General features: G+C 44.4%; 1 protein-coding gene across 5 annotated transcripts in view; it reads left to right on the forward strand.

Moving 5' to 3' along the window:
* Positions 1-17,251, forward strand: part of foxn3 (forkhead box N3) — a 122,238-nt gene that overhangs the window by 82,622 nt on the left and 22,365 nt on the right. For 4 of the 5 annotated variants that reach the window (XM_014196326.2, XM_014196371.2, XM_014196335.2 and 1 more), the window contains exon 4: positions 2,165-2,232. The exons of the other annotated variant lie outside the window; for it this stretch is intronic. In XM_014196326.2, coding sequence (XP_014051801.2) covers positions 2,165-2,232 — 68 coding nt within the window. The remainder of the gene's footprint in view (positions 1-2,164; positions 2,233-17,251) is intronic. 5 annotated transcript variants of the gene reach the window in all.

The following is a 17,251-nucleotide window of genomic DNA, read 5'->3' on the forward strand; positions in this document are numbered from 1 at the left end:
GTGTACTCAGCCGAACAGTGAGATCGCACATCAAGTAGCCGTTACCTGAGGTAAATGTTTAAGGTTTACGTGGGTAAATCTCATTGCTAACAATTGCGAAGCTGGCATTTTGATGGAGAACAGTAGGCTAGGAATAGAAAGTTTGGAAGGTGAGTTGGTGCTACGTGCTCAGTGAACTAATTGGAGCTGGCAGGGTGAAAAATGCCCTAAAATAAGCCCTGTTTTTTTGCGATTACTTCAAAACCATGCCAAGCAGCTGGGACATATGGTAAAATTATGAAACTGGGCTCCATGGCGGATGCAATTAACTAGTTTTTATCAGAACATTTCAGTGACTGGCTCATCTGTTGCCGGACAAATCTATGCTAGCTTTCGTGCCCATAGTCAAGCTTCAGAAATACTGCTCATTGAAGGACAATTATCTTTAGCTAGATGTAAAATGGGGTGACTAAGACTTCCTCACCAAAAGAACATCAACATTATTGACATTTATTGTTCTAGCTTAGATTAATTCAGACATTTTTGAGGCAGAAATGGGATTCAGCAGACGATGTCGCCTAGGTAATATTTTCAAATGTTGTGGCAACACCTTGTAGCCGGACTACTTTTGATCTATCCCATGATCCTTTGCGAGGTACGAGACAGATCAGTGCAGGTGGAACCAACGCACTAGCTGATGTAAGACAATGGGTAGAAGAGCCCTTTTGAGTTCCACCAAAAAGGGGTCTCCTATGGGGACAGCCGAAGAACCCTTTTTTCTAAGTGTGTAGTGGTGTTTAGTAGCTGGTCTCCAAACAAAATACATGAATACCAATAAAGGAAAAAGGAAGTTGACGATGTTGTTTCGGTTGCCAGGCAACACATATGCTAATGAGGCTGTCAGTCAGTCAGAAGGCTTCTGTGTGTGTTTGCCTGTGTGTTTGTATGCGTGTGGCTCAGTGAGTGTGTGTGTGTGTGTGTTCGTGTGTGCACGTCTCAGCATTCAGTGTCTCAGCATTCCGACACAGCTATAATTGAAAGTATCCGTTCTCTGTATGAAGAGTGGAGATGTGATGGCCCTCTCCTCTCCACAGCTAAATTATCCCAAATTGTCAGGTCAGACCTAGCCATCTGTCATCGGCGTAGTGCCCTGCTTATCAGGAGATGGAGATGGAGAAACAGGTCGCTCTGTGCTTGATTAAGGTGCCTGTTGAACACGTTTTTTTTCTCTTCTCCTTCGCTCTCCGTCGTTTAATTGAGACGTGTCTCTCTTTCTGAGGCAACTCATCAAGTGTGTGTCTTAAGCTGGTGGCACACACACACACACACACACACACACACACACACACACACACACACCGTTTTGGGGCTATAATGTGCTGTGCCTTCCTGCTCCACTGTTTGTTCTACAGCTCAATTAGTTAATATGGAGTAAGCAGATTAACATGGAGCATAGCAGTAGACGGCCTGGCTGTGGCTCTGCTATCTGCTGTGTTACAGGGTGTGTGTGTGTGTGTGTGTGTGTGTGTGTGTGTGTGTGTGTGTGTGTGTGTGTGTGTGTGTGTGTGTGTGTGTGTGTGTGTGTGTGTGTGTGTGTGTGTGTGTGCGCCTCCCTATCTATGTGAGAGGATGAAGGACTCAGATGGAGCTCAGTGGAAGATCAGACTACCATCTGATTAGATCGGGGATAGCTCTGTCTGGTCTGAGAGAGAGGTAGAGGGAGGGAGAGCCAAAGAGAGACAACGGGGAGAGAGGATTAAGAGACAACGGGGAGAGAGTGACAGACAGACAAAGAGAGAAAAGTGATAAAGGGAGTAGGAGAGAGAGAGAGTTGTGTCCAGTCCTTATCCCCTCGACTGCAGAGATAAAGGTATTAGGAGTCTGTTAACCCTTTGAACTCTTATCATACACACACATCGACCCCACACACAACCTCTGTGTGTTAGCGTGCGTGTGTGTGCGTGGGCGCTTCGATGACTGCTCATGTGGTTACAACTAAAAGGCCATGGTCTGTTTCTAGTGTGTAAGGGACTGGTTGAAACAACCTTGCTGTGTTTTGCATAGAGATTGAAGAAGTGCTGCTCCAGTGGAATATTTTACAGGGCTGTCATTTGAGCGAATTCAGTCCGAGGCTCTTCCTTACTCATGCTCTCCCTTCTTTCTCTCTCTCTCTCTTTTTCTGCAGCATGTCCAGTCCTCCTATATGGCCAGGGAGTCCCTTCTTCCGAAAAAATGGAGGGGTCCTCCTGCAAGGTACCGTCACATAGACTTTTAATATTATACCTTCTCTTCTCACTCCCTCTCTCTCCCGTATCTCCTCCTCACCCCCACGGTGCACGGTAGGATGGACTTGAAACCCCCATCCTTCACTTTCTGATACACTTCAAAGCTGCCGAAGTGAAGTTGGTTCATTTGCATATGCTCTTTAGATATCATTAACCCAGTCTAACTCTCTCCTTCCTTCCTCTCTCTCTCTCTCTCTCTCTCCCCCTCTCTTTCTCTCTCTCTGTCGATCACCCTCCCTCCATGCAGGCACCTGGCTAGATCACAATAGCCTTAACTCACACTGTATAGATCCGGCATTGGTTCTGCTTTTATAAAAAGGAGCGTCTCTAAGTCTCGAGGTGGCTGCCTTTTTGTGTCTGCTCCTCTCCCCTCCTCTTTCTCTCATTCAGACGTCATTTTTTTGGCAGGGGGGTATATAGAGATTCTGGCAACATCTCTTCAGCTGCTTCTTCCCTCTCTTGTTTTTCCTGCTGTACTGTAATCCGATGGAATGTCTTTTTCTCCTTTCTTTCTCCTCCTCCCCCGCGGTGCTGGGCATTGAGAAGGGGTTTGGTGCATAAGTCGCCATTGTTCCTTTGTCTCTTGACCAGTTGATCAGTATTCCAAGCTCCTGCTAATATGATACTGCAGATGGTAATGGTAATGCATAGAGAACAGACCTTAATATGGCTATTGTGGAGCAACAGAAAAAGAGAGGGAGGGAAATCCCTTTTCCTGAGGACAATGCTGCAGTTTTTGAAACAGGGGAAGATGGAAGAGGAGTTTTGGAAAGGAGGCATACGGCTTCTAACGTATTGTTTTATCCCGAAGAGGATAAATATATCTATCTTTCCAGGAGTGTTTGAGGAAGAAAAGTAAAAAAGTGTTACAAAGAATGGGCAAATTATTCTACTGAAGTGGTCCAGTGTTGCATTGAGTGTGTGGCTATTGTACAGTGATGTAGAATATCAGAAGGAAGGACACATCTGAAATTGGACCCTATTCCCTATAGGGCTCTGGCCAAAAGTAGTGCACTACATAGGGAACAGGGTGCCATTTTGGATGAAACCCATTGTCTTTGTGTTGAACTTTATTGTCAGTTAATCCCCTAGTCAGTTAGGAAGACATGGAGATTCACCTTCTGAAAGTTGCCATGGTAATGGTTAGAGCTGGCCACCTAAAGTATTGTTGCCATGGCTGCGATACGTTGGTAGACATCTTCCCCAAGCTTTTGTGTCTGTGGGAGAGGGCGTTGAGACTGTCAGGGTTTTTACTATGGGGAGTTTCATCTTCTAGATCAGACAGTGAATTGAGGAGATGAGAACGTAAAGGTATATAGAAGACATAATTGCCTGTTTTGGGTCTTCCCTCTTTCTCCTTTTATTTTGGTCAATTATATTCCTCTCTCTCAATTATTCTGCCTCTCATACTTCCTCTAATCCCTCTCCATCTATTTATCCCCCCCCCCCTCTCTCTGCCCCCGCATCTCTCGGATTCTCTTGCATTTAAATGCAGAAGATGCATTCAGTTGATACATTTAATTAAATAAGTTTATAAAAATAAATAAACAACAAAATGTACATGGATGATGGTTACACTATGTATTACTTGTAAGTGATGTACAATGTATATACTTCAGGGAACTAAAGGTCATGGGATGTCCCTCAGGCTATGGAAATCACCCAGAATCATTCCCAGCTTTATGTCATTATTAAAAGCACAGACGTTGGGAATTGATGGATCTTATTTGGGAGGATTTCTTACAGTAGAAGAGAAAGTGCATCTCTGTCTCTACCTCCCCTGTAGTGCAGTGACCACATAGTGTTCCTCTTTGGGAAGCCATGTCTTTTTGTATGGCCCTTTTCTAAAACCTACTGGTGGTCGCTGAGCCTGTGTTTGGTCACTGTTCTGTTTTGGATCTCTGACAGAGTAGAGACATTCTGACAATTTGTATTCTCTTTTGAGGGCCAAACAGCAGTTTAGTTTATTCTTTGTTTTTGTTTAGGAGGTTTTAATTTCTGTAACAATTTGATTGATTTCCTTGTGTGTTTTGGGTAATAGGGTTGTTTAGTGTTTTTAACAGCTGACATAGGGGATTCTTTTCAGGGTTTCACTGTTGGCTTTCCAGTGCTTTGAATAGTAAGGATGTTGGGGCTTAATTTCAGATGGTGCAAAAATGTTTGTGTCCTTTTCTTTATATTTACAATTAAAGGGAATCTTCAGAGTCCTGCTCTGCATACATGATTTGGTATTTAAAAAATATATATGTTAAGGATAATTCTGTATGTTGATTTTCTTTTGGGTTTTTAGCCCAGTGCTTATAATCATAATTACAGATTGGACTCCAAACCTCGCTTCCATATAGTGCAATTGGTAAAATTACACTATTGACTTTTTTGTACCATATTTGGATAGGAAATATTCATTTTTGAAAATGTACTTTTTAAGAAGTAAAATGCTTTGCAGGCTTTTTATGTGAGTGGATTCACTGCCAGACCAAATCTACCAGAGGCACATATTTTTTGTCCTAGGTAGTTGTACCATTGGGCATGTTCAACCATGGTATTTCCTCATTTGAACGAGTGTCTGCTGCTCTGATTCCTGGCCTTTTTCTGGAAAATTACAATTTGGGATTTCTGAAACTTGTGTGTTTTGTCCTATATTTTTATTGTGTTTTTAATTTTTAGTCTCAGCCCCCATCCCCACAGGAGGCCTTTTGGTAGGCCATCATTATAAATAACAATTTGTTCTTAACTGACTTGCCTAGTTAAATAAAGGTAAAAAAAAGAGAAATTATGCTTTATTCCCAAATAATGTTAAGTTGTTCCTGTAGTTGCTCTGTCGGTGACAGTGGGCCAAGGTCATCTGCATAGAGCAGGAATCTGAGTCCAGAGGCTGCAGATGTAGACGTTGAACAGAGTTGGACTTAAACTGCACCCTTGTCTCACCCCTCGCCCTTGTGCAAAAAAACTCTGTTATTTTATTGTTCAGTTTAATACTACTTGTGTTGTTAGAGTAAATAGATTTAATGATGTCGTATACTTTACCCCCTCTCTCTCCCAACCCCGCACCTCTCTGATTCAGAGGGGTTGGGTTAAATGCGGAAGACACATTTTGGTTGAATGCATTCCGTTTTGCAACTGACTAGGTATCCCCCTTTCCTCTCTCTCTCTCTCCCCCCCCCCTCTTCTCAGTTAGAGATAGCAGGACTATTACGGACAGAGTACAAAAAGTACCCTGCACCTGCAAGTTACTGGATGTTCATAGTACACTCCTTAGACATGTGGAGACCTACTCTACTGTGTCCCTCGTTCTGTCTCCCAGCTGACAGACAGACACACCACTGATACTGGCAGTTAGAGGGAGGAGTGTTTAGTATCAACTCTGCTGCTGTGGAGCCTGGTATTACCTGGAGCGTGAGGGAGGGAGGGAGGGAGGGAGGGAGGGGAAGGGGGTGTAGTGTGTGTGTTGGAGGAACATCTGTTGAGAGCAGCGACCGAAACACGATCTGAACTGCTAGCTAACATATACACTCACACAGATAAGTAGAAAGTTGTGCACGTACGCATGCTGTGGCAGATTCCAGTGTGTGTGTGTGTGTGTGTGTGTGTGTGATTGTATATGTATGTGTGTCTCGCAGCCCATGGCGCAGGCCTTGAGAGAGTTGTTGAGAGGCTGGAGATTTCCAGACAAACTAGCGCTATATTATTGAGCCACTAGTACCATGACACACACACACACACACACACACACACACACACACACACACACACAAACTCAGGTACCCCCCCCCCCACACACTCCTCCCTCAGCTGTGTGATCCAGCTCCCGTTCTGAAGCCTCTCACACCTGTCCCAGTCTCATGCACAGGTCACTATTGATTTATGGATTTAGGAGCTTCCCCTGACTCCCTGCCAAAAGCCCTCCAAATACACCCTCTCTTTCTTCTCCTCCATCCTGTCTCTCTCACTCTCTCTCTCTCCCCTCCCCTCCTCTCTCCTGAGGAGAGACTCTTGTTGAGTTGTGCCTCTTCAGTTCAAAGTTCTGTGGTGAGGCGTGTCTAGCTTAGGAATGGCTCAGAGAGCTGGAGTCTAGCGCTATACCCATCACTTTCAAACTGAAGAGAGGGGATAGAGGGAGGACAGGAGAGGGGATAGAGGGAGGACAGGAGAGGGGATAGAGGGAGGACATGAGAGGGGATAGAGGGAGGACAGGAGAGGGGATAGAGGGAGGACAGGAGAGGGGATAGAGGGAGGACAGGAGAGGGGATAGAGGGAGTACAGGAGAGGGGATAGAGGGAGTACAGGAGAGGGGATAGAGGGAGTACAGGAGAGGGGATAGAGGGAGTACAGGAGAGGGGATAGAGGGGAGTACAGGAGAGGGGATAGAGGGAGTACAGGAGAGGGGATAGAGGGAGTACAGGAGAGGGGATAGAGGGAGTACAGGAGAGGGGATAGAGGGAGTACAGGAGAGGGGATAGAGGGAGTACAGGAGAGGGGATAGAGGGAGTACAGGAGAGGGGATAGAGGGAGGACAGGAGAAGGGATAGAGGGAGTAGAGGAATATAGAGGGAGGACAGGAGAGGGGATAGAGGGAGGTGAGGAGAGGGGATACAGGGAGGAGAGGAGAGGGGATAGAGGGAGGAGAGAGAATATAGAGGGAGTACAGGAGAGGGGATAGAGGGAGGTGAGGAGAGGGGATAGAGGGAGGAGAGGGGATAGAGGGAGGAGAGGGGATAGAGGGAGGAGAGGAGATGGGATAGAGGGAGGAGAGAGAATATAGAGCAGAGAGGAGAGGGAATAGAGGGAGGAGAGGGAGGGATAGCGGGAGGAGAGAGAATATAGAACGGAGATGGGATATAAGGAGGAGAGAGAATATAGAGGAGAAGGGATAGAGGGAGGAGAGAGAATATAGAGCAGAGAGGAGAAGGGATAGCGGGAGGAGAGAGAGAATATAGAGCAGAGAGAAGGGATTGGGGTCCAGTAATCCAGACTAGTAATATGACAGCTGTGATACCTAATAGTACAGATTTTACTAACTAAAAATTGTATAGTCCCGTTAAATCATCATCATTGAACTGTATTATTCCCTGTTGTACTCCTGGGTATGATGTCATGCGTGCCTCTAACCCTGTGTGTCTGTGTCTGTGTGTGTGTGTGTGTGTGATACAGGAAGGGTCTCCAGCTGACCATTGAGCCGGGACATTGATTGACATGTGATATCATTGTGTGAGCCGGGACGTTGACGTCATAGCTGTGTGGGTGGGAGTGTGTCATGTGACCACATTATTATTTTTTCAAGAGTGTCCAACGTCTTGGTGTGTGTGTGAGAGACAGTTCCTCTAAGCCCCTAAACCTATATTCCATTCAGGTGGTCTTCTGTATGTTTTTACATATATTGAATGATGCAGGACCAGTTAGAGCAGAAGGCGACAGAGCTGTGTGTGTGTGTGTGTGTGTGTGTGTGTGTGTGTGTGTGTGTGTGTGTGTGTGTGTGTGTGTGTGTGTGTGTGTGTGTGTCAGTGTGTGTGTGTGTCAGTGTGTCGCGTGCCTCTGCTGTCTCACAAGTTAGGAGTGAGTCAGAGGAAAAGTCTTTGAAGTATTCCACCCACCACACTGCTCTCAGCAATGAATACATACAATGGACACACACACACACACACATTTCAGCTCTGAGCAATGGCAGAATAAGCCGGGGGATATTTAACTTGCTGATACCGGAGAGAGAAGAATGAAGAGAGGAGTACTGGAGTACTGATGAACAGTTGGAGGAATGGCAGTGGACTGAAGACACAGAATATCACAGTGGAACCACTTTCCACACTACACCCTCTCCTATGGGGACACAGAATATATTGTGAATCCATTTCCACACTACACCCTCTCCTATGGGGACACAGAATATATTGTGAACCCATTTCCACACCACCTTCCACTCCACCTCTGCATGAAACTCACCGTTACCGTTATGTGGGAACTTAGACCGTTGTCGCCTGTTTCAAGACATTCTGGCAGAACCAGTTTTCTCATCACACTTCAATGCTTTTTGAGTTTTCTTATGCAGACAGTTGGACAAGTGAGATAAGAGAGTGTTTAAGATGCTTGCTGGTGTAGTTATAAATAGATGTCATATTTTATACGTAAAGCTTTATTATAGGTATGTATAATATGTGTAATACCGACGTGTCAAACGGGAATGCTGTCTGTCCCTAAACAGAGTAAACAGAGAGCATGAGCATAAACAGGTATCTTTATATTTTTGAAACCTTTATGAGTGCAATGTTTACTGTTCATTTTCAATCGTTTTTTTGTTGTTGTTTTTGGTTTCTTCTTGTTGGTTTATTACAGTTGCTTTGGCAATGTAAACATGTTTCCCATGCCAATAAAGCCCCTCTCTCCGTCATCCTTCTCCTCCTCTCCCCGTAACTTCTAAGAGTTAGTCACTCGTTCTTCTCTTCGCTTCTTCCACAATTAGATATTCAGGAGATGACGGGGGGGGGTGAAAGAGAGAGAGAGAGAACAGAGTTTGTAGAAGTGTGTGTGTGTGTGTGTGTGTGTGTGTGTGTGTGTGTGTTTTCTCATTATTCAACAAAGGAACCCAGTGTGTACTCTGAACGGGGGAATGCCTCCTCCTCTCCTCCCTCCTTTTCCCCTCTCATATTCTCATCCTCCTCTCACTCACTCCTCCTTTTATCTCCTCTTTGTTCCACGAGAGTTGCATCAAAGACTATGGGACTGAAGACTCCCGTGTTTGGAATCCCCCCCCCCACCTTGTCTTGTTGTTCTGCTCCTTGCTCTCCTCCTATCATAATCTCCTAGCGTGAATGGATTAGGTGGTGTAGTGTGTCCGGTCCAGTTTAAGCCGGAGCAGTTGTCACGTTAGCTACTATTACTGACTTCTCCTACTCTCACACACACTCATCATACACTTGCTCATTAGTAACTACACACACACACACCACTCTGTTATGTCAGAATACCCTGGGGATAAAAGGAAGTGCGAGAGAGGCTGTCGTCACAGCGATCAGTTGGTTACATCACCCCTCCTCTCCTGTCTCTTTCTCTCTCTCTGTGGGTGGTGCTGTCAGGTAGCGTTTCCTGCTTGAAAGCATCTCACTCTCTCTTCCTTTTCTCTCATCCTTTTCCCTCTTTTTACCTTCAGAGTGTCACAGTGACTCAGAGGTGTGTGTGTGTGTGTCTCCACTAACAGCCTTGACCATGTCTCCTGGGTCTGTTTGTCTGTCTGGGGGATGAAAAGGTGTCCTCACGTCTAGGGGAAATGACACGGCACCGGCAACCCATGTGACAGATCCAGCTGATGGGAGGGAAAGGGGTTGACTGGTTGTCTGGTGTCCTCACACTTATACACCCAGTCAGCATGTCCACAATAAGTACAATTCCACCGCTGCCACCAATGAACCATTGAAAGGCTCTCTGATGCTGCAGGATCTTTATGTAAAGTGGGATGTCATCACACTCGTCTGATGTACAGGGCTTTCCTGTTTCAGACTATGAAATTCTATGCAGTCCTTGGTTCACCTCGAAGTGTGGGGAGGTCTACATTCTGGTTTTAGTTGACTTAGAACACCAGTCTGCTATTGGTCACTCCCACTTAGAACACCAGTCTGCTATTGGTCACTCCCACTTAGAACACCAGTCTGCTATTGGTCACTCCCACTTAGAACACCAGTCTGCTATTGGTCACTCCCACTTAGAACACCAGTCTGCTATTGGTCACTCCCACTTAGAACACTAGTCTGCTATTGGTCACTCCCACTTAGAACACCAGTCTGCTATTGGTCACTCCCACTTAGAACACCAGTCTGCTATTGGTCACTCCCACTTAGAACACCAGTCTGCTATTGGTCACTCCCACTTAGAACACCAGTCTGCTATTGGTCACTCCCACTTAGAACACCAGTCTGCTATTGGTCACTCCCACTTAGAACACCAGTCTGCTATTGGTCACTCCCACTTAGAACACCAGTCTGCTATTGGTCACTCCCACTTAGAACACCAGTCTGCTATTGGTCACTCCCACTTAGAACACCAGTCTGCTATTGGTCACTCCCCCTTAGAACACCAGTCTGCTATTGGTCACTCCCACTTAGAACACCAGTCTGCTATTGGTCACTCCCACTTAGAACACCAGTCTGCTATTGGTCACTCCCACTTAGAACACCAGTCTGCTATTGGTCACTCCCACTTAGAACACTAGTCTGCTATTGGTCACTCCCACTTAGAACACTAGTCTGCTATTGGTCACTCCCACTTAGAACACTAGTCTGCTATTGGTCACTCCCACTTAGAACACTAGTCTGCTATTGGTCACTCCCACTTAGAACACTAGTCTGCTATTGGTCACTCCCACTTAGAACACTAGTCTGCTATTGGTCACTCCCACTTAGAACACTAGTCTGCTATTGGTCACTCCCACTTAGAACACCAGTCTGCTATTGGTCACTCCCACTTAGAACACCAGTCTGCTATTGGTCACTCCCACTTAGAACACCAGTCTGCTATTGGTCACTCCCACTTAGAACACCAGTCTGCTATTGGTCACTCCCACTTAGAACACCAGTCTGCTATTGGTCACTCCCACTTAGAACACTAGTCTGCTATTGGTCACTCCCACTTAGAACACTAGTCTGCTATTGGTCACTCCCACTTAGAACACTAGTCTGCTATTGGTCACTCCCACTTAGAACACCAGTCTGCTATTGGTCACTCCCACTTAGAACACCAGTCTGCTATTGGTCACTCCCACTTAGAACACCAGTCTGCTATTGGTCACTCCCACTTAGAACACTAGTCTGCTATTGGTCACTCCCACTTAGAACACCAGTCTGCTATTGGTCACTCCCACTTAGAACACTAGTCTGCTATTGGTCACTCCCACTTAGAACACTAGTCTGCTATTGGTCACTCCCACTTAGAACACTAGTCTGCTATTGGTCACTCCCACTTAGAACACTAGTCTGCTATTGGTCACTCCCACTTAGAACACTAGTCTGCTATTGGTCACTCCCACTTAGAACACTAGTCTGCTATTCTTCACTGGTACTTGTGTTCTATATTCAGATCTATGGAGGAACATCTGCTATCTTTATTGATCGTTTTTCCTCCCTCTCTCTCTCTCTCTCGTTCGTTATCGGGGTGATTTATTATGTGGGTGTAGCGTCTGCTTTTATGACTGAACAGATATGATCCATAGCTGTTGTGTCTCTTTCTGTTTCTGTCATCAAGTGTGAATTGATGAGAGGGCTGAGTGTTGCGTCATCTCGTTGAGTCTGTGATCTGAGTGAACAGATATGGGTTGTGGGTGTTGTGTCTTTTGTTGTGCCTGGTAAATCTGAAGCTTATTTCCTGGGTGTTGTGTCATAGTTAGGCCTGTTATATGCATGATCATATGAAGTTTGTGGGTGTTTTGACTTGTGATGATGATGATGATGCCTCTTTCCCTATTCCCCCCCCCCCCTGCTCTCCCTCTCCTTCCCTCTCTCTTCCTCTTTCTTACCCAGTTACTTCTATAAATAGGTTTTGATGTCAGGGGCTGTGCATTGTAACACTACACTGCCTTCCTTTACACAGAGGGAGAGAGCGGGAGAGGGAGGAAGGATGAGAGAGGGAGTGAGATAGAGAGAGCGGGACAGAGATAAAAGGGGGGGTGGAGGGTAAAGTGGAACGCATAGCAGCGTTGAAAGATATATAGAGTAAGAATGACTTTGCTTATAGTCACCACTCGACTGGTTTCAATTATGGGCTGTAAACATTGATTATGTCTCCCTCTCTATTTTCACCTATCCTTCTTTCTCTCTTTCTTCCCTACTCCCTCTCTGCATGTCTGTCTCCTCATTTTCTTTTCTCTCTCTCTCTCTCTCTCTCTCTCTCTGGTATTTCCTGTTCTTGGTCATGTGGTGTGTGTGATCCACTCGGGCTCTGAAGTGAAGTATGTGAAATGTGATCGGTTGCCTTGGCGACAGCAATGCCCCAGCCAGAGAGAGTGGCAGGAAGGAAGCAGCAACCCACAGGAAAAAACATTACAGTACATACTACAATGCGCAAAACACTACATTATTTACTATAGTATATTCTACAGTTTTATTTGACTACAGTATACTACAGTTCACTGTAGTGTTTTTGCAGACTTTACAGTAGTATTCACTGTAGTGTTTTTGCGGACTTGGACTTTAGTGTATAGTGTAGAATACAGTTAACTATAGTATAAATACTGTAGTATATACAATAGTAAACAATGTAGTGTTTTGCCCATTGTAGTATGTACTGTAGTGTTTTTGCAGACTGTACCATACTGTAGTATTTACTGTGGTATTTTTGCTGACATTTCTGTAATATTTCCTATGGTGTTTTTGTTTTATTATTCTCCTTCAGGAAACCTTCTGGATAAATACTGAAAGAGCACAGTTTCCATAACCTGTAAGTAGGTTGGTCTGGGTTCTGAAGGGATAGTTCAGAGCTTCTGCTCTTTTTCTATAACCTGTAGGGAACACAATATATGGTCTATACTTGGCATGTTGGTTTCTCACTTATGGGTGGCACAAATGTGGATTATGGGGGAGGGGAATGGGCAGGGCAGGGTATATGTAAATTCAATGCTGTAGTATTTACTATAGTTAAAAAAGTGTTGTGTTTTTGCGGACTATAATGTTTTTGCAGACTTTACTGTAGTGTTCACTACAGTATTTTAAAAAAAGTTAATACTGTAGTATTTGCAATAATATTCGACAGTATGCTACAACATTCTAGAATAAGTACTACACATGATTGAGTGATACTACAGTGTGTATTATAGTATACTACAGTTTACTTTAGAATTCTATATTTTTTTCATGTGGGAATCCACATAGACATTCCTTTAGAGGAGGGAGAGGGAAGGAGAGAGAAAAAGATGGAGAGAGATAAAAGGGAAACAATGAAAGAATTGAAGGATTCTGCCCTTTTTTAAGACCCCTTGAATAATTCAGCCACTCTACTTGAAGTAAAAATCCTTGTTTAGAACCTCTCCTCTTTCTAAAAAGGACTTTCTTATTTCTGACAGCTTGTTTCCCAGACCTCTGCTCCTCTATTTCTGTTACACAAGCCTGACAGCTCCCTGTGTGTCTGTTGCTTTGCATGACAGAGGTTGTGGACTCAGAACAGGCCATTGACCCAAGTGGAAAGGAACATCACATTTCTGCTTTAAATGGATAGTGCAGCCTAAAATCTGAGTTAATCAGTTACCTCAATATCCTGTCCATATTCTGTATACTGTTGACAGAGTCCTGGGATTTCATCAAGGGAGATTTGTACAGCAGATGCCACATTTGAGTGAGTGAGTGAGTGAGTGAGTGAGTGAGTGAGTGAGTGAGTGAGTGAGTGAGTGAGTGAGTGAGTGAGTGAGTGAGTGAGTGAGTGAGTGAGTGAGACTCATATGGGAAGTATATGTTAACATTGCCAAAGCACGTGAAGTAGATAATAAACAACAAAAATGAACAGTAAACATTACCCTCAAATGTCATATTATGGCTATGTACAGTGTTGTAGCGATGTGCAATTAGTTAAAGTACAAAAAGGAAAAAATAAATAAACATAAATATGGGTTGTATTTACAATTGTGTTTGTTCTTCACTTGTTGCCCTTTTCTTGTGGCAATAGGTCTTTCACTCACTAGATATGGGAGTTTATCAAAATTGGGTTTGTTTTCGGTTTGTGGATCTGTGTAATCTGAGGGAAATATGTGTCTCTAATATGGTCATACATTTGGCAGGAGGTTAGGAAGTGCAACTCATTTCCACCTCATTTTGTGGGCAGTGTGCATATAGCCTGTCTTCTCTTGAGAGCCAGGTCTGCCTACGGCGGCCTTTCTCAATAGCAAGGCTGTGCTCACTGAGTCTGTACATTAGTCAAAGCTTTCCTTAGTTTGGGTCAGTCATAGTGGTCAGGTATTCTGCCACTTTGTACTCTCTGTTTAGGCCCAAATATCATTCTTGTTTGCTCAGTTTTTTGTTAATTCTTTCCAGTGTGTCAAGTAATTATCTTTTTGTTTTCTCATGATTTGGTTGGGTCTAATTGTGTTGCTGTCCAGCTTGCTTAGGGGCCTCTTCTCCAGGTTCATCTCTCTGTAGGTGCACTAGCGGTTCTGGGTGGGGGCCTCTAACAGTACAACTGGCCCCAGCTTGGCTCCCCCAGTTGAAATGGTCTAGAACCGCCACTGTGTAGGTGATGGCTTTGTTATGGAAGGTTTGGGAATCACTTCCTTTTAGGTGGCTGTAGAATTTAATGTCTCTTTTCTGGATTTTGATAATTAGCAGGTATCGTCCTAATTCTGCTCTGCATGCATTATTTGGTGTTTTACGTTGTACACACAGGATATTTTTTGCAGAATTCTGCATGCATTCTCAAATTGGTGTTTGTCACATTTTGCGAATTCTTGGTTAGTGAGCGGATCCCAGACCTCACAACGATAAAGGGCAATGGGTTCTATAACTGATTCAAGTATTTTTTGCCAGATCCTAATTGGTATGTTGAATTTTATGTTCCTTTTGATGGCATAGAAGGCCTTTCTTGCCTTGTCTCTCAGCTCGTTCGCAGCTTTGTGGAAGTTACCTGTGGCGCTGATGTTTAGGCCGAGGTATGTATAGTTTTGTGTGTGGTCTAGGGCAACGGTGTCTAGATGGAATTTGTATTCGTGGTCCTGGCAACTGGACCTTTTTTTGGAACACCATTATTTTTGTCTTACTGAGATTTACTGTCAGTGCCTAGGTCTGACAGAATTTGTGCAGAAGATCTAGGTGCTGCTGTAGGCCGTCCTTGGTTGGGGACAGGACAACCAGATTATCAGCAAACAGTAGACATTTGACTTCAGATTCTAGTAGGGTGAGGCCGGAAGCTGCAGACTGTTCTAGTGCCCTCGCCAGTTCCTTGATATATATGTTGAAGAGGGTGGGGCTTAAGCTGCATCCCTGTCTCACCCCACGGCCCTGCGGAATAAATGTGTGTTTTTTGCCAAATTTAACCGCGCACTTGTTGTTTGTGTACATGGATTTTATAATGTCGTAGGTTTTTCCCCTAACACCACTTTCCATCAATTTGTATAGCAGACCCTCATGCCAAATTTAGTAAAATTATTTTGGGAAATCAACAAAGCATGAAGACTTTGCCTTTGTTTTGGATTTGTCAATTAGGGTGTGCAGGGTGAATACGTGGTCTGTCGTACGGTAATTTGGTAAAAAGCCAATTTGACATTTGCTCTGTACATTGTTTTCACTGAGGAAATGTACGAGTCTGCTGTTAATGATAATGCGGAGGATTTTCACAAGGTTGCTGTTGACGCATATCACACGGTAGTTATTGGGGTCAAATTTGTCTCTACTTTTGTGGATTGGGGTGATCAGTCCTTGCTTCCAAATATTGGGGAAGATGCCAGAGCTAAGGAGGATGTTAAAGAGTTTAAGTATAGCCAATTGGAATTTGTTGTCTGTATATTTTATCATTTGATCATGTATATGTTTTTGCTGTTTGTTCTTTGTTATAGGGCCAAAAAGATTGGAGAAGATTGGAGAAGTGGTTTACCCATACATACAATGGGGGAAAAAGTATTTGATCCCCTGCTGATTTTGTACGTTTGCCCACTGACAAAGAAAGGATCAGTCTATAATTTTAATGGTAGGTTTATTTGAACAGTGAGAGTCAGAATAACAACAAAAATATCCAGAAAAACGCATGTCAGAAATGTTATAAATTGATTTGCATTTTAATGAGGGAAATAAGTATTTGACCCCCTCTCAATCAGAAAGATTTCTGGCTCCCAGGTGTCTTTTATACAGGTAACGAGCTGAGATTAGGAGCACACTCTTAAAGGGAGTGCTCCTAATCTCAGCTTGTTACCTGTAAAAAAGACACCTGTCCACAGAAGCAATCAATCAATCAATCAGATTACAAACTCTCCACCATGGCCAAGACCAAAGAGCTCTCCAAAGATGTCAGGGACAAGATTGTAGACCTACACAAGGCTGGAATGGGCTACAAGACCATCGCCAAGCAGCTTGGTGAGAAGGTGACAACATTTGTGCGATTATTCGCAAATGGAAGAAACCCAAAAGATCTGTCAATATCCCTCGGCCTGGGGCTCCATGCAAGATCTCACCTCGTGGAGTTGCAATGATCATGAGAACGGTGAGGAATCAGCCCAGAACTACACGGGAGGATCTTGTCAATGATCTCAAGGCAGCTGGGACCATAGTCACCAAGAAAACAATTGGTAACACACTACGCCGTGAAGGACTAAAATCCTGCAGCACCTGCAAGGTCCCCCTGCTCAAGAATACATATACATGCCCTTCTGAAGTTTGCCAATGAACATCTGAATGACTCAGAGGACAACTGGTGAAAGTGTTGTGGTCAGATGAGACCAAAATGGAGGTCTTTGACATCAACTCAACTCGCCGTGTTTGGAGGAGGAGGAATGCTGCCTATGACCCCAAGAACACCATCTCCACCGTCAAACATGGAGGTGGAAACATTATGCTTTGGGGGTGTTTTTCTGCTAAGGGGACAGGACAACTTCACCGCATCAAAGGGATGATGGACGGGGCCATGTACCGTCAAATCTTGGGTGAGAACCTCCTTCCCTCAGCCAGGGCATTGAAAATGGGTCGTGGATGGGTATTCCGGCATGACAATGCAAAACACACGGCCAAGGCAACAAAGGAGTGGCTCAAGAAGAAGCACATTAAGGTCCTGGAGTGGCCTAGCCAGTCTCCAGACCTTAATCCCATAGAAAATCTGTGGAGGGAGCTGAAGGTTCGAGTTGCCAAACGTCAGCCTCGAAACCTTAACGACTTGGAGAAGATCTGCAAAGAGGAGTGGGACAAAATCCCTCCTGCGATGTGTGCAAACCTGGTGGCCAACTACAAGAAACGTCTGACCTCTGTGATTGAAAAACAAGGGTTTTGCCACCAAGTACTAAGTCATGTTTTGCAGAGGGGTCAAATACTTATTTCCCTCAT

Source organism: Salmo salar, chromosome ssa01 (genome assembly GCF_905237065.1).
Source record: "Salmo salar chromosome ssa01, Ssal_v3.1, whole genome shotgun sequence".
Lineage (NCBI taxonomy): Eukaryota > Metazoa > Chordata > Actinopteri > Salmoniformes > Salmonidae > Salmo > Salmo salar.